Here is a 23695-nt window from a genome sequence, read left to right as displayed (position 1 = left end):
TGATGTAGGTGTCTATGGCTAGGCTGGCATTTATTGCCCATCCCAAGTTGCCTGGAGGGCAGTAAAGCATCAACCACCTTGCTGTGGGTCAGGTGTCACACATAGACCAGACTAGGTAAGAATGACAGATTTCTGTCCCTAAAGGACATTAGTGAACCAGATGGGTTTTTCCTGACAATCAGCAATGGATTCACAGTCATTGTTAGATCCTTAATTCCAGATTCTTTATTGAATTCAAATCACATGCTGTGGCGGGATTTGAACTGAGTTCCCCAGAACATTAGCTGAGTTTATGGATTAATAGTCTTGTGATAATACCACTAGGCCATTACCTGCACCACGACCATCGCCACCAAATCACCCATGTTACTTTCCACTTTTGTGCAGTACCACCAAGTCACTAGTGTTTTCAATCAAGTATCAATTTACCTGTGAAACTCATTGGGGCAGTGCAATTGTGAATACTGCTTCTCCCTCTCTAAGGATACCTGGGCATGAAAATAGCTGTGGAATAGGGGCAGACAGTTGACAATTATGACTCTTTGTATTACTTGCTGCCCGGACCTGTTAATGGCCAACTTGGCCACGTCCAGGATCAGACCTACAAGGAGGTCATTACACTTTCCTGCCTCCTTGTGCACCTGGATGCCCAAAGGTCAGGAGCTTGGGGCTGAAGTGCAACCAATAGCACAACAAAGACTTTCTAAAGAATTAAGAAGGGTGTGAAACCAGCCACAACCAATTTATACATCATCCACGCACTCCACAATACCACAGAATACAAAGTTTGGCTGGGAGTTCATGAACCACCTTAACCTACACAGGATTGCATAGGACTGCTGCATGCAAGACTCTCCACTCAGGTCACCTGATGGAAAGCAAGAGGACTCCCATGGATACAGCCCACCTCTGGTCAGAACCCAGCTTTTTAAAAATATATTTCCAGAAGTGCTCTTACACGCAACTTTTCTTTTCACATCATCAAGTTACCTGTGGTAACTTTTCATCTATTAACCACTACCAGTGAATCCCAGTGTTTTCCAATTGATTAATGTACATGCAAAGCCCATTAAGGGCAATGCCGACCCCTAAAAGTGAGAGAGAGATAGGGAGGAAGGTGGGACTAAATCAAAAAAGAGTTGGAAGGGAGATAAAACACTCTAGCCCCCTGCGGTGCCCACCTGTCTCTAAAAGCATTGAGAAAATTGGTAGACACCACATGTTCTGTCTCTAAACACACCCAGGCAGGAACATAGCCATGAAAAAATGTCACAGTCAGCAGAACCCAGCTCTTAAATGCAAAGTCCATTAAGGTCACCTGCCTCAATCAACATTGGAGCTGCTCCAATTTAGTCTAAAGTGCCATGCATTTCTAACACTGACATAAATCACTATTATTTAACTGTCCTCTCTAACTGGAGAACTGTTGACAATGTACCTTTGTTTAAAAGGGGAAGTGACAGCTCCAGTCAGTTTGTTGCTGGTGTAAAAATCATTGGTAAATATGGCATAGATTAATCAAGGACAGTTACCATGTGCTAAAGAAAGCGTACGTCTGATTAATTTGATTACATTTTTTTTGAAGAGATGATGTGGAATGTTAACAAGGATTGTGCATTTGAGGTAATCTGCTTTGGTATGAGAAAGTTACTGTGCTGGGAAAGTAAACACCTGTGAAATTCAAGGGCATTGTCGGGTAGATACCAGTGTTGTAACTGTTGGATTAGGATCAGGGGCAGGTATTGGTTAACAATTTTTGCAACTAGAGGACAGACACCAGTGGATTTCACATGCTGGGTCCCTTGCTTTTCACGATATATATCAATAATTTTGACATAAATGTAGAGTCATGCTTAAGAAATTGGATAATGACACAGTATTTAGATGTGTGAATGACAGTGAAGAAAACAAAACTGCAAACTGCAAGGAGATGGATGATAATAAGCAGAACGTTGACAAAAGATGTTCAGTCTGGAGAAGTGTGAGGTCTGGGGAAAACACAAATGGCAGGAAAAGGAAAAGCATTGAATAATAGAATGAAGGACCACGGATCCCTGAAAATAGCAGGTCAGGTAGACAGATGATTAAGCAAGTGTGCAGGACACTTTGCAGGAGCTATGATGGTAAGTTAGAATTAAACTATTTAGGCTATGGCTATAGTACAGTACAGCACTTGTACAAGATAGGAAGAATGTGATTTCACTTAAGAGGGTGCAGAAGAGATTTATGAGGATGGAGTTGCCTGGAATGGAGTATTTTAGCTATGAGGAATGAATGGATAGCTTTTTATTAAGAACTGAGGAGACTGAGGTGACATTTAAATGAGGATCTCTAATTATGAACTGCCTACATACAGTGTATAGGAAGAACCTATATCCATTCAGAGATCAAAACTAGGAAGTATAGAATTTTTTTTTCATTCACTGGATGAGGGCCACACCAGCATTTATTGCTCATTTCATTTTTTTCTATTCATTTGTGGGATGATGGCATCACTGGCCCAAACCTAGGTGCCCTTGAGAAGGTGGTGGTGAGCTGCCTTCTTGAACCGCTGCAGTCCACGAGCTGTAGATTGACCTACAATGCTATTAGGGAGGGAATTCCAGGATTTTGACCCAGTGATAGTGAAGGAACAGTGATATATTTCTAAGTCAGGATGGTGAGTGGCTTGGGAGGGAAGTTGCAGGGGGTGACATTCCCATATATCTGCTGCCCTTGTCCTTCTAGATGCAAGTGGTTGTGGGTTTGGAAGATACTGTCTGCAGATCTTTGGTGAATTTCTGCCGTGCATCTTGTAGGTGGTACTCATAGTTGCTACTAAACGTCGGTGGTGGAGGAATTGGGTGCTTGTGGATGTGGTGCCAATCAAGTGGGCTACTTTGTCGTGGATGGTGTCAAGCTTTTTGAATGTTATTGAGGCTGCACTCATCCAGGCAAGTGGGGAGTATTCCATCACACTGCTGACTTGTGCCTTGTAGATGGTAGACAGGCTTTTAGGAGTCGGGAGGTGAGTTACTCACCACAGCATTCCCAGCTTCTGACCTGCTCTTGTAGCCACTGTCTTTATGTGGTGAGTCCAGATGAGTTTCTGATCAATGATAACCCCAGGATGTTGATAGAGGGGGATTCAGTGATGGTAACAACATTGACAGTCAAGGGGTGGTGGTTAGATTGTCTCTTATTGGTGATGGTCATAGCATGGCGTATGTGTGGCACAAATGCGCCTTGCCACTTGTCAGCCCAAGCCTGGATATTGTCCAGATCTTGTTGCATTTGAAAATGGACTGCTTCAGTATCTGATGAGTCAAAAATGGTGATGAACATTGTGCAATCATTAGCAAACATCCCCACTTCTGACCATATGACAGAGGAAAGGTTATTGATGAAGCAGGTGAAGCTGGTTGGGCCCAGGACACTGCCCTCAGGAACTCCTGCAGAGATGTACTGGAGCTGAGGTGATTGACCTCCAACAACCACAACCATCTTCCTATGTGTCAGGTATGACTCCAACCACTGGAGAGTTTTCCCCGATACCCATTGATTCTAGTTTTGCTCGGGCTCCTTGATGCCATACTCAATCAAATGTAGCAAAATGGCTGTCACTCTCTCCTCGCCTCTGGAATTCAGCTCTTTTATCCATGTTTGAACCAATGAGGTGAGGAGCTGAGTGGCCACAGCAGAACCCAAACTTGGACATCACTGAACAGGTTATTTCTGAGCAGGTGCTGCTTGATAACACCGTTGATGACACCTTCCATCACTTTACTGATGACTGTGGGTAGACTGATGGGGCAGTAATTGGCCGGGTTGGATTTGTCCTGCTTTTTGTGTACAGGACATACTTGGGCGATTTTCCACATTGTCCGGTAGATACCCATATTGTAACTGTACTGGAACAGCTTGGCTAGGGATGCGGCAAGTTCTGGAGCACAAGTCTTCAGTACTTGTGGATCTGGAGTCACATGTAGTCGAGACCAGGTAAAAATGACAGACTTCCTTTCTAAAGGACATTAGTGAACCAGATGAGTTTTCCTCAGAAGTTTTAATACAGAAGTTGAGAAATCTCTTAATTCAAAGGAGTGGTAGATGTCTGAAATTCATTGTCTGAAATGATAACAGAGGCAGAAACCCTGGTTGCATTTAAGGGATATTTGATATGCACTTTAAATAAACTACAGTTTCCCAGACTATGTGTTGGAAAATGGGGATTTGATGAAACCTAGAGGTCTTTAATGACCAGCATAGATATGATCAGCCAAATAGCCTCCTTACTTTTAGATGTTCTATATTTTTGTGTTTTGTTCATCACTAATTCTAAGAAGTTTGATGAGCTTTTGGGTTACAATGCTCATTCATGGAATGGTGCGTAACATTTACGACCAATGGATTAGGGTAAAAGGAATGAAGTGAGTTTCTACAATAAGATGCTATCAGAACTGAATCCCTATGAAAAGTCATAGTCAGAACCTCAAAATTCTCCAAAATGGTAAGTCTCTACTCAGATTGACTGGTTCAGAAATGGAGTAATAATACATGACATATTGCAACAGGATCGCTCAACTGAAACCCCAATACCAGTTAGCTAGTGGTTACATTACAGAACTTCAATGCAACCTTGTAAAATAGTTTTCCTGCAATTTAACAAGTTTTCCGATCATTTCCTTGTAGCATCCCCAACTAGTGACCCTGTGAGCTTTCAATTCACAAACCATTCCTTTCGATTGGGAAAATACAGAAGTGTCTTCACTAATTATTAAAGGTGAGAAGAGGAAAACCAGAGAGTCAGAGACTGTCAGCCTAACTAATATTGTAGGGAAATTACTGGAGTCAGTAATTAAGAGATTTCAACAACTGGAATATTTTCAGCTGATCAGAAAGAGTTACCATGGATTTGTAAAGGGTATGTTTACCTAACAAATTTGAATTTTTTTGAAGAAGTAAAGATAGTAGTGGACAAGGAAATGTTCATGGATGTTAGTTAAACAGATTTTCAGAAGGCATTTGATGAAGTCTCCCATGACAGACTGTTGGTTAAATAGAGAACCCACCTCATTCCCCCCCCTTTTTTTATTATACAGATGCTCATGGTTGGGAAATTACTGAGCAGCAAGAGAGTGAGAGTTGGGATAAACAGCAAGAACTTTAATTGGAAAGTTGTGACTAATTCCACTAGGATTTTTTTTCACTAAAAACAAGGACGGAAGTAATATGGCAGCTATGAAAGCTCTAGTTAAACCACACCTGCAGTACTGTGTTTGATAGTAGGTACCACACCTATAGAAGATTTACTAGGATGATATTGGGGCTCTATTTTTAATAGACTGATATCCATAGATTGAATTGGGTAGAAAAGACTTTGAGTGATTTATAGAAAATCTATAATTTAGCACAAACAACATTTTCTTCATTTTCCTGTCCAGAAGTCAACTCCACAATGAAGAAGAACCCAGTTATTTTTAAAATCAATTTGTTCAGATATGTTATGGAGCAGGTGGGTCTTGAACTCTGGCCTTCTGCCCCAGAGGTAGGGACACTGCTACTATGCTACAAGAGCCCAGATTGTTCTTTTTGAAAAGTACACCCCCATAGTCATTACAGCACAGAAACAGATCCTTCAGTGCAACTAGTCCATGCTGACCATGTTCCTAAACTAAACTGGTCCCACTTGCCTGTGTTTGGCCCATATCACTTTCCTATGTATGCCTTTTAGATATTATAACTGTCTCCGCACTGACCATTTCCTTCAGCAGTTCATTCCACACATGAACCACTCTGTGTAAAACAAAAGTTGACCCTCATGTTCTTTCTAAAACTTAGAAGGCCTCTCACCTTAAAAATATGCTTCCCAGTTTTGAACTCCCCGACCCTACGGAAAAGACCCTTGATATTCACCTTATCTATGCCCCTCATGATTTTATAAACCTCTATAAAGGTCACCCCTCAACCTCCTCTGCTTCAATGAAAAAGGTCTCAGTCTATCCACCTTATTTTTATAACTCAAACTTTCCATTCCGGCAACATCCTGGTAAATCTTTTCTGAACTCTGTCCAATTTAATAATATCCTTCCTGTAGCAGGGCAACCAAATCAACCATTTGACAAACTACTGATTTGAACAAATTATAAGCACTGCTGACTGGGCCAATGTAAGAACCCAACTCTTGATAGTTTCTGAGTTAACAAGGTGCAGCTCTGGATGAACACAGCAGGCCAAGCAGCATCTTAGGAGCAGGAAAGCTGATGTTTCAGGCCTAGACCTTTCATCAGAAATAGGGGAGGGGAAGGGGTATCTGAAATGGATAGGGAGAGAGGGGGAGGCAGATCAAAGATGGATAGAGAAGAAGATAGGTGGAGAGGAGACAGACAAGTCAAAGAGGTGGGGATGGAGCCAGTAAAGGTGAGTGTAGGTGGGGAGGTCAGGGAGGACGGACAGGTCAAGGGGACAGGATGACCTGCACATCTGCCAATGTGTTATACTGCATCCGCTGTACCCGTTGTGGCCTCCTCTAGATCAGAAGCTAAGCAGTCTAAGCAGAGGCTTGGGGACCACATTGCAGAACACCTACGCTTGGTTCGGAGTAAACAACTGCACCTCCCAGTCGCGAACCATTTCAACTCGCCCTCCCATTCTTCAGGTGACATGTCCATCCTGGGCCTCCTGCAGTGCCACAACGATGCCACCTGAAGGTTGCAGGAACAGCAATTCATATTCCGCTTGGGAACCCTGCAGCCCAATGGTATCAATGTGGATTTTACGAGCTTCAAAATCTCCCCTCCCTCCTACCACATCCCAAAACCAGCCCAGCTCGTCCCCGCCTCCCTAACCTGTCCTTCCTCTCACCTATCCCCTCCTCCCACCTCAAGCCACACCCCCATTTCCTACCTACTAGCCTCATCCTGCCCCCTTGAGCTGTCCGTCCTCCCTGGACTGACCTATCTCCTCCCTGACCTCCCCACCTACACTCCCCTTTACTGGCTCCATCCATGCCTCTGTGACCTGTCTGTCACCTCTCCACCTATCTTCTCCTCTACCCATCTTTGATCTGCCTCCCCCCACCTTTCCCTGTTCATTTCAGAAACCCCTTCCCCTCCCCCATTTCTGATGAAGGGTCTAGGCCCGAAACATCACCTCTCCTCCTCCTAAGATGCTGCTTGTCCTGCTGTGTTCATCCAGCTCTACACCTTGTTAAGTTGGATTCTCCAGCATCTGCAGTTCCTATTAAGTCTTGACAGTTTCTAATTAGTGTGTTCCCAGTTTTTACTAAACACCTCCGGAGAAGGTGGGTCTTCTCTAATGTCCGCTGAGCATTGGCTGCTCTAAATCAATTCTGGAGCTGTTCTCTTTGATCCCTAAATTTTGAACACTGACACTCTAAGAGTTAAATTATCTGGGAAGAGTACACAAATTAGGATTGTGTTCATAATAGAGGATATTAAGAGAAATTGACTACTTTTTGAGATATTAAGGAGAGTGGATTAAAGTGGATAGGATTACATTGGACATATTGCACAGAAACATCTCAACTGGTCCAAACAGTCGATATGGTATTTATATTCTACTTCAGAATTAGCTTGTCTTCTTCTGCCCATCTCTGTCAACCGTACAACAACCAAAAGAACTGTGGATGCTGGAAATCAGAAACAAAATAAAACAAATTAGTTGAAAAGCTCAGCAGGTCTGGCAGAATCTGTGGAGATACACCAAAGTTAATATTTTGGGTCCAATGACCCTTCCTCAGAACTAACGGTAGCTAGGAAAAAGTTGTTTTTAACGTGGAAGATAGGATGGGGAGAGGTGTAAGGGGTAAATGATAGATGGGGATAGAGACCAAAGAGAGAGAAAAGAACAGTTGGACAGACAAAGGAGTGGATAACAGTCAGCCTGGGAGAATAAATAGCTATTAATGGGGACAATTAGTGCTAACAATGCTTTTCTGATGAAGGGTCTAGGCCCGAAACGTCAGCTTTTGTGCTCCTGAGATGCTGCTTGGCCTGCTGAGTTCATCCAGCTCCACACTTTGTTATCTCGGATTCTGCAGCATCTGCAGTTCCCATTATCTCCTGAGTGCTAACAATGGGCTGTGTGCATGAGCAGACCATGTGATAACACCACTTGGTGTGTAGGGGTAGGGATAAGGACATGGGAGAAGGTGCCCTCAAACCCTAAGACTGTTGAACTCAATATTCAGTCCAGAAGGCTGTAGGATTTCCAAGTGCAAAATGAGGTGTGGATTTGTTGGAAGTTTGAGACACAGATGTTGGCAAGGGAACAAAGTGGTTTGTTGAAGTGGCAGGCAACATTATGTCTGTCAACTGTATTCCCTTCTCTGTCATCTACTTGCCTTCATAAACAGACAGAGACTATTTCCACAGGTTGGGTACCTAGGGTCAGTGGACATGGAACTTGGCATCTCAGAAGCACAGAAATCAGAAAAAAGGTGGTAGAAATTGGAAGTCTCTTCACACATGCCAGTTAATGCAAGGCAAATTGTTAATGTGAAAACTGAAGTTGAGAGATTTTTGTTCACTAAAAGTATTAAGGAATATGGTGCAAAGTTGGCTATGTGGAGTAAAATTACAGAATAACGATCATCTCACTGACTGATGGAACGAAATGACGTCTTGTTGTTCCTCTATTCTTGCAAATTACTCTTTTCTCAGAGTGACAACCATGCCAGAGAATGAATTACTAAGGAGGTGAAGGACATGAGAACAAAATACTGAAAAAGGAAAGGGTGGAGTTGAGGGGTACAGATTAAAGTTCAGGGCTTGAAAGGTATGCATACAAGGTGGGTTAGATGATGTTTAGGACAGAGAGAAAGTGGGTGGTTGGAGTTGAGAGGTATGTGTTTAAGGGATTACTTTCTTTGTGGAACCTTTCTTGCTCCTGAAAACTGGTAAATAGATTTTTAAATGTAAATCTATACTAGTGAAAATGCTAGCTTTCTTTTTGAACCGTAGCTCCTGCCCAATTGGAATATCACTTTCCCTACATCAGCTGAACTTTCTGGCATAGATGGGATACTCTCAGCTGTTGCTCTGTGCTGTTAGTGGGGTGGTTTTCCCTCGGTCAATCACTGTTGTTTTGTCAGATTGGAAATGCTGCTATATCTGCAGCCCATGCATTGCACTTGTGCACTGCATGAACAGGAAGTGTTATTTGCATAAAGCCAACAGAGAGGATAGTGCAAATTTGCTAGGCCCAAAGCACAGCATTATTGTTCAGCATAATGCTTCACTCTGAAACCATTCAGTATCGCATCAAAATCAGAACTCCATTTAATGGCAGATAGGCCCTGGATTTTCATGTACAGTCTTGCTCCCACCAAGAGAGGTCTAACAGCCCAATACCACAAGTGGACCTTCAGCAGAATTTTATTCCTCTGTGTTAAACCTCATGGCTTGCATAACCCTCACTCCACCATTACAAGCCCTGGTTCAAGGACGTATGGAAGACAGCATATATGACATACTGAAATAAAAGAAGTATCCATCTGGTGAAGCTAAATAGCAGAAATAGACAGAGTTAAGTGATCCTATAACAATTCCTTCCACATCCAAAAATAAATAATAGTTGTTGCTCAAACAATTAATGGAGGAAAACTCCATTAACATACGATACTGTACTGGTAATGTCACCAGACTAATAATTCAGAGGCCCAGTCCAATTGTCTGGGGACATGGTTCAAGTCCCAACATGGCAGCTAGTGGAATTTAAATTCCATTAATATATCTGGAATTGAAACCTCGTCTCAGCGATGGTAACTAGGAAACTAACATTGATTGTTGTTAAGACCCCTCTTGTTCATGAATGTCTTTAGAGAAGGAAATCTATATCTATCTTGTCTGGTCTGTACGCGCCTCCAAACCCTTAGCCATGTTGTTAACTATTAAATGCTCATTGAAATTGTCCAGCAATCCACTCAGTTCTTGGGCAGTTAGGGACTGGCCACAAATACTGGTATTGCCACTGATGCCATATCTCATTGAAGTATTAAAAAAAATCCTGAGTGATGAAGGAGCCCAGAATGTGAGTGCAAACATAAGGTTGAAGTGTCAACAATCATCTTTGGAGAGAAGTGCTAATTGGATGACCCAGCTCGGCATCCTGTGAGGTCACCTGCAACACAGATGGCAGTTTTCAGCAAATTCAGTTTAAGTCTAGTTTAGTTTCTGGTTAACAATAACCCTCAGGATATTGATACGGTATTCAGTGATGGTATTGCTACTAAAAATCAAGGATTAATGATTAGAATCTCTCTGAGTAATGATTAGAATTGCCTGACGCTTGTATGGCATGAGTATTATTTGCTATTTGTCAGCTCAAATCTGGATATTATTCAGGCCTTGATGCATTAGTACATGGACTGCCTGAGTAAGTCTTACTGGTCTTATTTTCACTCCTCTCCCCTAACCCGGTGTTCTCCTTTCGATTCTTAGCCAATAATCTCTCAGTACATATTTCAATCCACCTATTCCCTTCATGATGATCTCCTATTCTAATATAATTTTCTAATTGATCTAACATTTCATCCAGTGTATTAGCTCTGGACCAAATGATAGTAAGTAAGGACTCATGAATGGTGTTGAACATTGTGCTATTATCGGTGAACATCACCACTTCTGACCTTATGATGCAGGGAAGGTCTTTAATGAAGCAGTTGAAGGTAGTTGAGCCTATGACATTACTCTGAAGAACTCCTGCAGAGATGTCCTAGATCTAAGATGATTAAACTCTAATAACCACAACTATCTCCTACTGTGCTAGTTGTGACTCCAACCAGCAGAGTGTTTTCTTCCTGATTCCAATTTACTTTAATTTTGTGAGGACTCCTTAATGCCACATTCAGTCAAATATGGCATTGATATCAAAGGCAGTCATTAGCACCTCACCTCTGGAATTCAGCTCTATTGTCTATTTGAACCAAGGCTATAATGGAGAGTGAATTGAACTGGTGGAAGACTGCGATGCTGGGGATCTCTGGAGGAGGCTGAGATGGATCATCCAATTGGTGATTGTGGCTGAAAATTGTTGCAAATATGTCAGTCTTCCCTTTTGAACTAACATGCTAGGCCCCTCCATTATGTAGGGGATATTTGTGCAACCTATTCCTCCAATGAATTGTATAATTGTTTACCACCATTCACAACTGAATGTGGCAGTGCTGCAGATTAAATTAGATTAGATTCCCTACAGTGTGGAAACAGGCCCTTCAGCCGAACAAGTCCACACCACCCATTGCAGCATCCCACCCAGACCCATCCCCCTATAACCTACACACCCCTGAACACTACGGGTAATTTAGCATGGCCAATCCACCTAGCATGCACATCTTTGGACTGTGGGAGGAAACCGGAGCACCCGGAGGAAACCCACGCAGACACGGGGAGAATGTGCAAACTCCGCACAGACAGTTACCTGAGGCTGGAATTGAACCCAGGTCCCTGGAGCTGAGATCTGATCCACAGGTTGTGAAATTGTTTAGCCTTGTCTATGATCTGCTGCTTATGCTGCTTGGCATGTGAGTAGTCTACTTTTGTAGCTTCATCAGGTTGACACCTCATTTTCAGGTATGCCTGATGGTACTCCTGTCATGCTGTCTTTTTTTTCATTGAACTAGCTTTATAGTCATGGTAGAATGAAGGAATATGCAAGGCCAGGAGGTTGAAGATTGTGTTAGATTAGAATTCTTCGATTGCTGATGGCCCACAGCATGTTATGGATGCCCAGTCTAAAGTTGTTAGTTTTGTTCAAAACAGTGGTAATGCCACATAAGGGGGAAGATAACCTTAATGCAAAGACTAGACTTCATCTTCACAAGGACTGTGCACCAGTCAATTTTACCAATGCTGTCATGATCAGGTGTATCTATGTCAACTATGTCTTTTAAGACTCAATGGTTTAGTCATTACTGATGCTGTAAAGCTACCCTTGGTGATGGACATTTTACTCACCCATCCAGAACACATTTTATATGCCCTTGCCACCCTCAGTGCCTACACTAAGTGGTGTTCAACATGATTCCTTGGCACTTGGCTATCCTCCCTCTTGTGTGGCATTACCACTGTTTCGAACACAACTAACAACTCAAGACTGGGCATCCATAAGCAGTAGCAAAATTCTACTCTAATAGAATTTTCAACATCCTGGCCTTGCACATTCCTCGACTCTTCCATGACCATCAAGCTAGTTCAATGAAGAATACAAGAGGGCATGGCAAGAGTACCATCAGGCAAGCCTGAAAATGAGGTGTCAACCTGGTGAAGCCACAAAAATAGACTACTCGCATGTCAAGCAGCATGATAATCAGCAACAGATTTCCTTGCCCATCTTTGACCCCAGTATCAATATTGAGGACTCTCAGGGCTACTTCCTCCCTAGTATCCCACTGGAACATTACAGTAGACAAATGACAGAAAATTCAGAATGGGAGCACATGGAGAATTAAACTGAAGGGTGACAGGATTCTAGGTATCATGCTTGCAGACCTAGTGATGAAGTGGTGACAAATTTGGTTTGGGTTTTTGGGCCTTTCCCATTTCTGTGAGTTCCTCTTTCTTAAAAGAACAGCCAATAATGCAAGCACACATCTCAAATACACTGTCAGTGTAGTTCAGAATTAGATTTTGTTCTGATTTCCCTGCACTAGAACATGGATAATATTCATAAGGTTGATAGGCTGTGAAACATATAAAATGCTTCAGAAGTTTATTTTCCATTTACTTTTATTTTTCTAAGTCCTGAATCAGAAGATTGGGGCTTCAAGCCTTCAAGTTACTCCAGAGACTTAAGCTCATAAATCTATCCTATCACTTCAAATATGGTATTAAAGTTGTGCTGTCTTTTGGATGAGTTGTTGAAAGGATGAGAACATAAGGGAAGGAAGTCTTTTTGCAGCAATAGAAAAAAATCTCTGATAAGATCTGGAATACTATATACAGTTCTTGGCACCGCACCTTCGAAAAAATGTGCTTGGAAGGTTACAGTAAAGATAACCAGGTCATTGAAACATTGAAAAAAGGAGCAGCAGTAGGCCATTTGGTGTTTTGAGCCCGCTGCTCCATTCAGTATGATCATCCCACTCAATACCCTGTTCCCACTTTAACCCCATTTACTTTGACCCCTTTAGTTCTAAGAACTATATCCTTCTTGAAAAAATTCAATGTTTTGACCTCAACCTCTCTCTACGGCAGGAAATTCCACAAGCTCACCACTTCCTGGGTGAAGAAATTTCTCCTCATCTCAGTCCTAAAAAAACCTAACCCATATGTTTAGACTGTGATGGAGAGAGATAGTAGACTGTGATTCTTGGTTCTTGACTCCCCAGTCATCAAGAACAGCCTTCCTGCATTTATCCTCTGCAGCCCTGTTAGAATTTTGTATATTTCTGGGAAAACCCACCCTCATTCTTCTGAACTCCATTTATTATAAACCTAACTGATCCAGTCACTCTTCATCAGTCTGGTAAACCTTTGTTGCACTTCTTCCATAGCCAGAACATTTTTCCTTGGATAGAGACTGCACACAGTACTCCAGGTATGGTCTCACCAAGGCCCTGTGCAATTGCAGCAAGATATCCTAATCCAGTATTCCAATCTTCTCGCAGTGAAGACCAACATAACATTCTTCACTGCCTGCTCAACTTGAATGTTTACTGGCGTACTAGGACACCTAACCTTCGTTGCACCTCACCCTTTCCCAATCTACTGCCATTCAGATAATAATCTGTCTTCCTGTTTTTGCTATCAATCTCATGTTATCCACATTATATTTCAACTGCCATGCATTCCACCACTCACTCAACTTGTCCAAATCACAATGAAGTATCTCTGCATCCTCCTTACGATATACCCTCACAATTAGTTTTGTGTTATTTGCAAAATTAGACATATTATATTTAATTCCCTCATCTAAATCATTAATATATGTTGTGAATAGCTTGGGTCCAAGCACTTGTCTCTGCATTACTGGCTACCACTTGTTTATTCCTACTTTTTGTTTCCTGTCTCTAATTCTCCAACCAGTTGTTGATCCATGTTAGTACACTAGCCTCAATCCCATACAATTTAATTTTACATGCTAATCTCTCATGTGGAGTCTTACCAAAAACTTTCTAAAAGTCCAAGTAAACCACCTCTGCTGATTCCCCATAATCACTCTACTAGTTATGTTGTTGAAAAGTCGAAGTAGATTTATAAAACATGGTTTCCTTTTCATAAGTCCACGCTGACTTTGCCCCAATCCTGTCACTATTTAGCAAGTGCTGTGCTATTAAATATATAACGGACTCTAGACCAACTGTGGGGATCTTCAGGCAGTATGTGGTGGTCTCTCAGCCTGGCATGATCTCGTGTGGACATAATTGTCTGGGGGAGGATAGATGTCAACATGGACTGGGTTGGAAGATTGTTTCTCTATACCTTTTTTTCCCATTTTATAATTTATTCCTAAAAATCTGCAGTACTGGACTTTGTTTAACTTCTCTATTTTTCCATGATCTGTAACTGAAAAAGCTATACTTAGGGACTTCTGTACCTAAGACGGCGCCATTAGTGGTGACTTGCACGCTGTACTCATTTGAGCACATGCGACAATAAAAAGCTAATTCTAATTCAATGGTTAGATCATGAGGTGGGATCATATAAATTAGGTTTGTTTTCCCTGCAGCATATAAAGTTCAGGGGTGATTTGATTGAGACTTTTGTTATGAACAAAGTTGAAGGTACTACGGGACAAGTCAGATCCCAAAATGAAATCTGGCTTGATCGGTCATTATTTTTGTTTAGCTGGTTAATGTAATGGTTTGTCACTGAGACATATTCACCATAAGGCTGGGTTTTTAGACAACTGGCCACAAGTTTATTACACAAAAAAAACCAACATATTAAGCCATTTAAATGTTTAAAACAAAATGATCTCCAAAACACAGGGTACACAAAGTTTTCACCTGTTTCCCAACACTAGACTCAGGTCAACCCATCTCAACTCCTTACGATTCTACCTAACTGTCTCCTGACCATTTCCTTAACTTGGACTGTGGATACAATTCGATGAGTCATTTCCAAATTGGCTGACATAAACTTTTCACAAATCTGATAGCTTGAACATTGTTAGCTCTAATAACTGGAGGATTCTAATAAAAAAACCACAAGTGTATCCACTTCAGTGTCCTGTCCAGCAATCTTACTTTGCCTGTCACCAAAAGAAAGCATAGCTGATCAGTATTGCATTGGTATTTGAGAGATCTTGCTGTGTACAAATGCCATGGTTTCCAATGTTACAGTTAATACATTTTAAAAAGTACCTATTTGTTTGTAAAGCGCTTTGGGACGTCCTGTGGTTGTGAAAGGTGCCGTGAAAAGGCAATATCTTGCCTCCTATCCTGAATTAGTTATGATACGTTGGACTTCACTGACCAGTTTCTTTGCCACTGATGACCGCAACTGATGACAATGATCCCATCATGGTATATTGCTGTGAACAATGTTGGTTCCTGTTATGAGCTGGTTTAGTATGTAACTTCCTGTTTACTTGTTTATTGTTGTAATGGAAGCTGGTTGTTGGAAGGGAGCATTCAGCAACAGTTCCACTGCTGCAGTTTGAACTGAGTGGGTTGATGTCTGATGTCTAGTTAGGGGGCTAGATTGCTAGACTATTACCCAACATCTACTAAAAGGAGAGTTTGAAATCATTGGCCTGTTGCAAAAGTGCATCAGTTTAAAACTCGTTTTCACTGCTGTTAACATTGTTAAAAGTTCATTTCTGATTTCATACCCACGCTGTGGTCATTTTTCAGACTGGGACCATGTCTCGTCTGGTGCATGGTTCAGACTGCCAGCCTCCAGATTGGCATACAGTCCAGACTGACAGTGTGGCTGAGGTGGGACCTATAAATGTATCATTGTGTAGTCAGGCTTGAGGGACATTTGTCAACCTAAGCTTTGAAAACTGCCTGAAAATGCATGCCATACACTGTGAGCAGCCACCACCAAAATTACACTACCTGTTAGATACCTCCTCATGCATGTGCACATGCAATAGGCCAAATGCGAGTTCCAAATCAGGGTCCTGGAAAGTTTAGGATGCCATAACTAGTATGTTGTGTTATACAGAATGGAACAAGCCATAAAGGGGGTGGCAACATCCATTGAACAACAAAGTCAAAATAATAGGAGGCATGTTAGAAGGCACCATGAGCAAAAACTTTAACTTCTGTGGTCAGACTGCACCTTGAGTTCACTGTCCAAATCTGAAAGAAAGAAACTTTCACAATCTTCGCAGAATCCGAGACTGCTTTTGGCCAATAAATACTTTTGAGGTTGAGTCACCGTTGTCTTGTAGTAAAATGCAACTGAACCTTCGCACAGTAAAATCCCACAAACAGCAATGTGATAATAACTAGGTAATTGTTACTGTGACAAGAACAAAGTCGCTGGAAAAGCTCAGCAGGGCTGGCAGCATCTGTGAAGCAAAGAACAGAGTTACTGTTTTGGGTCCGGTGACCCTGGCTCAGAACTTCCTCTTCTGAGGAAGGGTCACCGGACTCGAAACGTTAACTCTGTTTTTTCTTCACAGATGCTGCCAGACCTGCTGAGCTTTACCAGCGACTTTGTTTTTGTTCCTGATTTACAACATCCGCTGTTCTTTCGGTTTTTACTATGATCTTGGTTGATGGATGAACATTGGCCAAGACACCAAAGAAAACTGCTGTTTTTCTCAGAATTTTCCCTCAGGATTTCTTATGTCTACTCCAAGAAGGCAGATGGGTACTCAGTTTAACATCACTTCTGAAAGACAATACCCTCCTAACAGTCTTGTATTCCCTGCAGTACTGGAGTTCCAGCATCAAGTTTGTGCTCAAGTCTCTAGAATGAGTGTTGAATCTTCTGACTTAGAGATTTTTGGGATGGTCCATGGCTCCATGCCAAGGAGATGCGGTAGCTTAAGAGTGGGATCTTCCTAGAACTGGAACAGTCATTCCAATATTATGATGAGGAGTACTGGGCAATGGCATTGCAGGTCATCAATCTATTAGGCTGCTACAAACTGAATATCAACTCTCCCTCTGTTGTGTGCACACAGGTGCGTGGACCCATGCATCCCAGTTATTGAGTCTGAGTAATGCTCAAGTCATTGGTGACTCATTCTCAGTAAAGTGTTGCCCCACAGACATTAGCTTAACCTTTAGCTGTCGGTTTGCAAGTTCACACATCAGTCTGACAACCACACCAGTCTACATATGGAGTGGAACAATGAATGAACTCTATTGGTTTCAATCATGAAATAAACAATTTCTATAGCATTGACACTGAACTTGATGCAATGTAAAACTCTGTAAACTGTCCCATCAAATATCCTCTGGCAGATGGAGCACAGGATAGATACAGAGCTCCCTGTACGTTTTACTCTCCCACCAATGTGCTTACTGTGATATTTTTCTAGATCATTTGAGGTGCTGGAGTGCATCTGAGTCTGTTAATATTATATTCTTTCACAAGTCTTGTGAGATGGAAACCTTTTAATAAAATCCTTGTGTTTATCTTTAGGCAAGACACAAACAGACGGGGAATCTGGCTGCAGTAAAGCTCATCAAAATGGAACCTGGTAAGAATTTTGACTCAAAAATTGACACAACATTTCTTTGTCTCAGACGGAAACCAGTAGATTTTCCCACAAATGACAAACCTGTGGGCTCAGGGAATAGCTCAATTTCCCAATCAGCAGAGTGTCTATTGATTTATCCCGTTCGGCTGAACATCAACTTGCACCTAACATTCCATGATCGCTGACCTAATTTGACTCCTGATCCCAGATTGTTCTGATTTTAAATTTTCATCCTTGTTTTAAAATCCCCCTGTGGTTTTATTCTTCCATATCTCTATAACCTGCTCCATCTTTACAACCCTCGAAATATCTGCACTCTTCCAATTCTGGCCTCGCCCATATCCTTGATTTTAATCATTTCTCTCCACAAATCCCCTAGCCACTGACTCACTCTGTTTGGTCTCAACCTTCCGTTTTTCTGCTCTGCCCTTTTATGCTGTTAAAAAAAATTGCGACTTTTCATTAAGCTGCACAACGCTGACTGGTGTGCACCATCTTTTAGAAATCATGAACCGGGTACCACAAGATTCTGATCGACTGGTGGGTAGGGCTATAAGAAAAGCTGTTTTGTGCAAATGCATATTCATAGCATGCAAATATATCTAAGTACAAGCCTACCATAGGCTGGCAAAATACTCAACATGCCATAAATACACCTCTACATTTCATACCACAATCAGGAACCTCAAACTTCATATCCCATCTAACTAAGATATCCCACACTCCATGTTTCCTGCTGTTGTAAGCTCCGTAATATCTCTCCCACTGTTCGTGTGACAGATGTGTGTGGGTTATAATGAGGACTATGCTATGGGATACAACGACACAATGTACGGAATATGATTACACTGTATGTGAAACCTGATAATACAGTGGATTCTTTTTATTCATTTGTTACTGGTTGGGCAGCATTTCACTGTCCCTAGTTGCTATGGAGAAAGTGGTAGTGAGCTGCCTTCTTGAACCCCGCTGTTGTGGGTTGACACACAATGCTGTTAGGGAGAGAATTTCAGGATTTTGACCCAGCCATAGTGAAGGAGCGGTGATATATTTCCAGCTCAGGATGGTGAGTGGCCTGGAGGGAAACTTGCAGATGGAGGTATCCCCATGTATTTTCTGCCCTTGTCCTTCTAGATGGAAGTAGTGTGGAAAGTGCTGTCTGAGGATCTTGGGTGAACTTCAGCAGTGCAGAACCAAGATGGTATATGCTGCTGCTACTGAGTGTCAGTGGTGGAGGAAATGGATGCTTGTGGATGTGGTGCTAATCAAGTGGGCTGCTTTGGCCTGGATGGTGTCAAACTTCTCAAGTGTTGTTTGAGCTGCACCCATCCAGGCAAGTAGGGAGAATTCCATCACACTCCTGACTTGTGCCTTGTAGATGATGGACAGGCTTTGGGGAGTCAGGAGGTGTGTTTCTCACCTCAGTATTCCTAGCCTCTGACTGCTATTGTAGCCATTGTGTTTATTTGATGAGTCCATTTGAGTTTCTGGTCAATGGTAAGCCAACAATGTTGTATTGGGGGAATTCAGTGATGGTAACACCATTGAATGTCAAGGGGTGGTGGTTAGATTGTCTCTTACCGGTGATGGTCATAGCCTGGCATATACGTGGTGTGAATGCTAACTGCCACATGTCAGCCCAAGCCTAGATATTGACCAGATCTTGTTGCATTTAAATTTGGACTGCTTTAGTATCTGAGGAATTACGATTGGGGCTGAACATAGTGCACTTATCAGCGAGCATTCCCATGTATGATGGAGGGAAGGTCAATGAGGGAGCAGCTGAAGATAGTTAGGCCTAGAATATTACCCTGAGAAACTCCTGAGGATAGGGCACAATGGTACATTATGTGGGATAAAACATTGGGTGTGGGTTATGATAACAAAGGCATGGGAAACATTAGAACTGTATGGATTACACAGCACTCTGCATTTGTTACCATGCACACTGCTGTTATCATATCCATGTACAATCTATCGTATCCCATGAACAATCGCATTGTACATGGGATATGATAGCACTCTACATGGATGTGATAGCACTGTGTGTAGGATATGGTAACGTTGTGTAGGTTACAATGACTCTGGATATGGGATTCGTTACAGAGTGTCTGGATTATGATGGCAGTATATGGAGGACATTTTTGATCAGTGTTTGAGGTACAATCAGGTTAACATGTAGTCTCAGTGATTCCTGTTTATCTCACATGCCACTGACTCTATGTCCTTTTATGTCGCTGACATTTTAAAAGATTTTTTATTGATTATTCTTATAGAATTAGAGCTGAGTGCTTTTTAATATTTGGGCCATTTTCAAATTCTCAGTCAAATCTGTCACTCTGACTGTGATAGGAGTTTCACAGGCACCAGTTCACACTTCAGTTCTCCTGCCCAAGTCAGGATTCTTAGTTATTAAGTGAAGACAGTAAGTGTCAAGGGGTTATTTTACCATGTAGGACATCACAGTTCAACCTAAATTTGTCCTTAACTGAATTCCACATCCAGCTACGGTCAGTGGACAGTAATAAGGAAAAATGCAAACCTGGTTCCATTCCTGTTTTTCTAACTCCAGGTAATTGAGACATATTGCAGCAAATTCTTACCCTGGTCCAATTCTGTACAAACTAACGGTTGGCTTGAGGTTTACTTAAATATGATTCATTGTCATCCAGGCAATGTTTAGTGTCACTTTACAGTGTTTCTGTCTGTTTTTCATGATTTATATCTATAACTCTGTAGTTATCTTTATCTTCTCTCTCTCTCTCTTCCTCCAACTCTTTTCTCATTCTTTTCAGCCATTACTGTTTCTCCGTGTCTATGACTCTGTGTGTGTCTCTGTCCATCTGATTAATATTTCACTGTTTAACAGTGCTATATAGATGCAAGGTGCTATTCTGTCTCTCTCTCTCTCTGTCTTTCTGTTGGCACTTCTATCTGTCTGTGAGTCTCCCTTATTCTATGTTTTCCGCTTTGTCTCTGTTGCATCTGTCAATATGTATTTTTGTGTCTATCTCAGTGATACCTTTGCTACTCCTTGTGTGTATGTGTCTGATCTTTCTCTATGTACATGTTTCTCTCCTGCTCTCAGAACCTTTTTTCTGTATATTTCAATGTATCAGTCTTTGCATGTGTCCATCTCTATGTGTGGTTCCATGTGTTTTCATGTCTCTTTCTCTCTGTCTCTCTCTCTGTGACTGTCTATTTTTCTTTGTGTCTGTATACTTCTGTGTGTCTCTCTCTCTCTATGCCTGTGTGAACCTTTTAAAATATTTTGGCGTATCTCTCAGTCGCCATGTATCTCTCTCTCTCACCTCCACTGACACTTCATCCTTCTGAGCATGATCTGACTCAAAGCATTGTCTCCAATGTGAATATTCTTTAGAGCAATTATTTGGCTGTGTTTTGAAGTGGTTTCTTGTGAGCCCAATTTCAAAGCTTTAATCAATTTGCATGTGATGGTGCACTGCAAGGTAGAAATCACTTCCAGGAAACCTTACTCCGGAGCCGTATAACAATGAGATAAGATTATCGGTAAATAGGGCACCAGAATTCAGCAAAAAAAACCACCAAAGGATTCCTGTATTTCATGTTAATAAGTGATTGCAAGTCTCAGCCACAAGGAAACTGGTTTCAACAAGCTTGAAAGTATCGAATCTACTCCTTGTCAGTTAGCCTGAGGACTGTGAGGGGAGGGGAAGGGAGGGGCACTAATTGTCATTTCTGATCACAATTGTTGATATGACAGAATGAGAACCTCTTTTTAATATATTTGTTCATGGCATAAGGACATCCCGTCTGGATCAGCATTCATTGTCCATCCAGATTACCCTCGAGAAGGTTATAGTTAGCAGGCTGCCATGAACCACTGTAGGTCCACATCTAAAAATCATTGGAACAAAGTAAATCTCTTCATAAAAATATAAATATTCCTTGAATAAGAAGACTGTGCTTTCCTCAGCTAGACTGAAGCATAAACACCGGGGATGGATAACCCAGGAATCTTCCAGTGACATTCCCCTAATTTGGAAATTCCCAGGAAAGCACAAACCAGTCCTTTCTGGTCTAGTTCATTCTGGTCCCTCATTTGTGAGTGTTGATGGCAAGATCAGCATTTGCTGTTCATCCCTAATTGCCTTTGAGAAGATGGTGGTGGCCTGCCTTCTTGAAGGTGCAGCTATAGCCACATGCTGTAAGGAAGGGAATTTCAGGATTTGACCCAGTGGTAGTGAAGGAATGGCGATTTTGTTCCGAGTCAGAAATGTAGTTCATTCAGATCCAGCTCATTTTGATCCAGCTGATTTGGGCCCCCACCTCTGCACCTGCTGCTGGATAAATGCAATTTGTTGCTGTTACACAAGGCAATTCAGTTGTGTCTCAAGGGATTTCATGCTCTTTGGTAAGACTTGAGAACAGAAATTCATGCCTGTCATTTCTTAAGAAGGGGATAAGGAGATGTGAAATGAATATTAAAACCAAAGACTCATCCCCTTGTGAGACTGTGTAGGGAATAAAAAGATTTGTAGTGTGAGCTACAGTCTATTGAGTTTCTTATTTCTGTATCTTCATGCTGTTCTCCCTATAAGAATGTTATAATTAACACCTATATCCAGCCTGTCAAATATTATTCCAACAAGGTAGGACTGTTTTACGGTCTTCCAGAATTTCCAAATGTGGGTGGGAAAATGGAGGTAGAGTGAAAAAAGGTGCTAAAACACATCCACCAGAAACCCATTGGATTTCAAATGAACTTTGGATTACTTGAAGAGTAAAACTGTAAAACTCCTGCCTCACAGGTTGGATCATTTGAAATTGTTTAAGAGATAACAAGGTGTAGAGTTGGATGTACACAGTAGGCCAAGCAGCATCGTAGGAGCGGGAAAGCTGACGTTTCGGGCTGCTTGGCCTGCTGTGTTTATCCAGCTCTACACCTTGTTATCTCAGATTCTCCAGTGCAGTTTCTACTATCTCTGAAACATGTGAAATTGTTTACAAGGCAGCAGGCAGAATCAGATCAACCATGATCTTACTGAGCGATGCAGCAGGGTTGAGGAGCAGAGTGATCTTCCCCTACTCTTCCTGTTAAGATCTATCAAAATAATCAACCTTTTGCAGGATGTTGAGAAATAGAAATTGCAAATGGAGCATTCCCTGTATTCCCTGTAATCCTCTGGCTACATCTGAGTACCCACCACCATGGTGAGGTCCTTCACAAATTTTTGCTTTCAATTCTTGCGTGAGATGTGGTGTTTCTGGAAAGGACTCATTTCCCTTGAATTGATTGGCTCTCTAGGCCGTTCCAGAGGGTAATAAAGCATTAACCATATTGTATTAGGTCTGGAGACATGGGTGCACCAGACCAGGTAAAGACAGCAGATTTTCTTCCCTAAAGGGTATTAGTAAACTAAATGCATTTTTACAAGAATTATTACAAAATCACAATTAAACTAGCTTTTAATTCCAGATTTTACACATCTACCATTGGAGAGGGGAATCAAACCCATTTTCATATAGCATTAGTCTGGGTCTCTGGATTGCTGGTCCAATGACGTTACCAGTCGCCCACTACACTATGACCTCCTTAAATCCAAACATTTCTAAACCTGATTATCCCCAAATGGCTCCGGCTGGACCACAAGACAAGAAAAAGGAGAAGTTTCTGAAAAGATCAGCACTGAAACAAACAGCGCTGCCAGAGCTGTTCACTGGATTGAGTGGATGCAGCAAAAGGATGAGAGCATTTTTGTCAGAAGCACGAGCATAAACACGGCTATAGTACTGCATGCAATTCTGTGCCCTGGTAAGAAATGTCCACCCAATAAGCTAGACTGGTTTAAGACAGGGAAATGGAGTTAGAATATATCCATCCCATAGGAGGTAAAGGTTTAATTGATCAAATGGCTTCCTTTTATATTGTAAGTTATAGAATTCTAGATCTCAGAGATTGAAGATCAGTGTCTAATCCAGTGTCCAGGGTTAAATGCCCAAAGAAATTATTATGCAAGAAGGAAATTTAGATGGCTTATATTCACAGTTTCATCCACAGAGAAATGGATGAGGTCTCCACCCATTGAGATAAAATTTGCTGTACAAG

General features: G+C 41.7%; 1 protein-coding gene across 3 annotated transcripts in view; it reads left to right on the top strand.

Moving 5' to 3' along the window:
- Nucleotides 1–23695, top strand: part of LOC125447837 (mitogen-activated protein kinase kinase kinase kinase 5-like) — a 119403-nt gene that overhangs the window by 12993 nt on the left and 82715 nt on the right. For all 3 annotated transcript variants that reach the window (XM_048522611.2, XM_048522612.2, XM_048522610.2), the window contains exon 2: nt 17547–17604. In XM_048522611.2, the coding sequence (XP_048378568.1) occupies nt 17547–17604 (58 nt within the window). The remainder of the gene's footprint in view (nt 1–17546; nt 17605–23695) is intronic.

Source organism: Stegostoma tigrinum, chromosome 39 (genome assembly GCF_030684315.1).
Source record: "Stegostoma tigrinum isolate sSteTig4 chromosome 39, sSteTig4.hap1, whole genome shotgun sequence".
Taxonomy (NCBI): Eukaryota; Metazoa; Chordata; class Chondrichthyes; order Orectolobiformes; family Stegostomatidae; genus Stegostoma; species Stegostoma tigrinum.
This window is presented reverse-complemented; position numbering and strand designations above follow the sequence as displayed.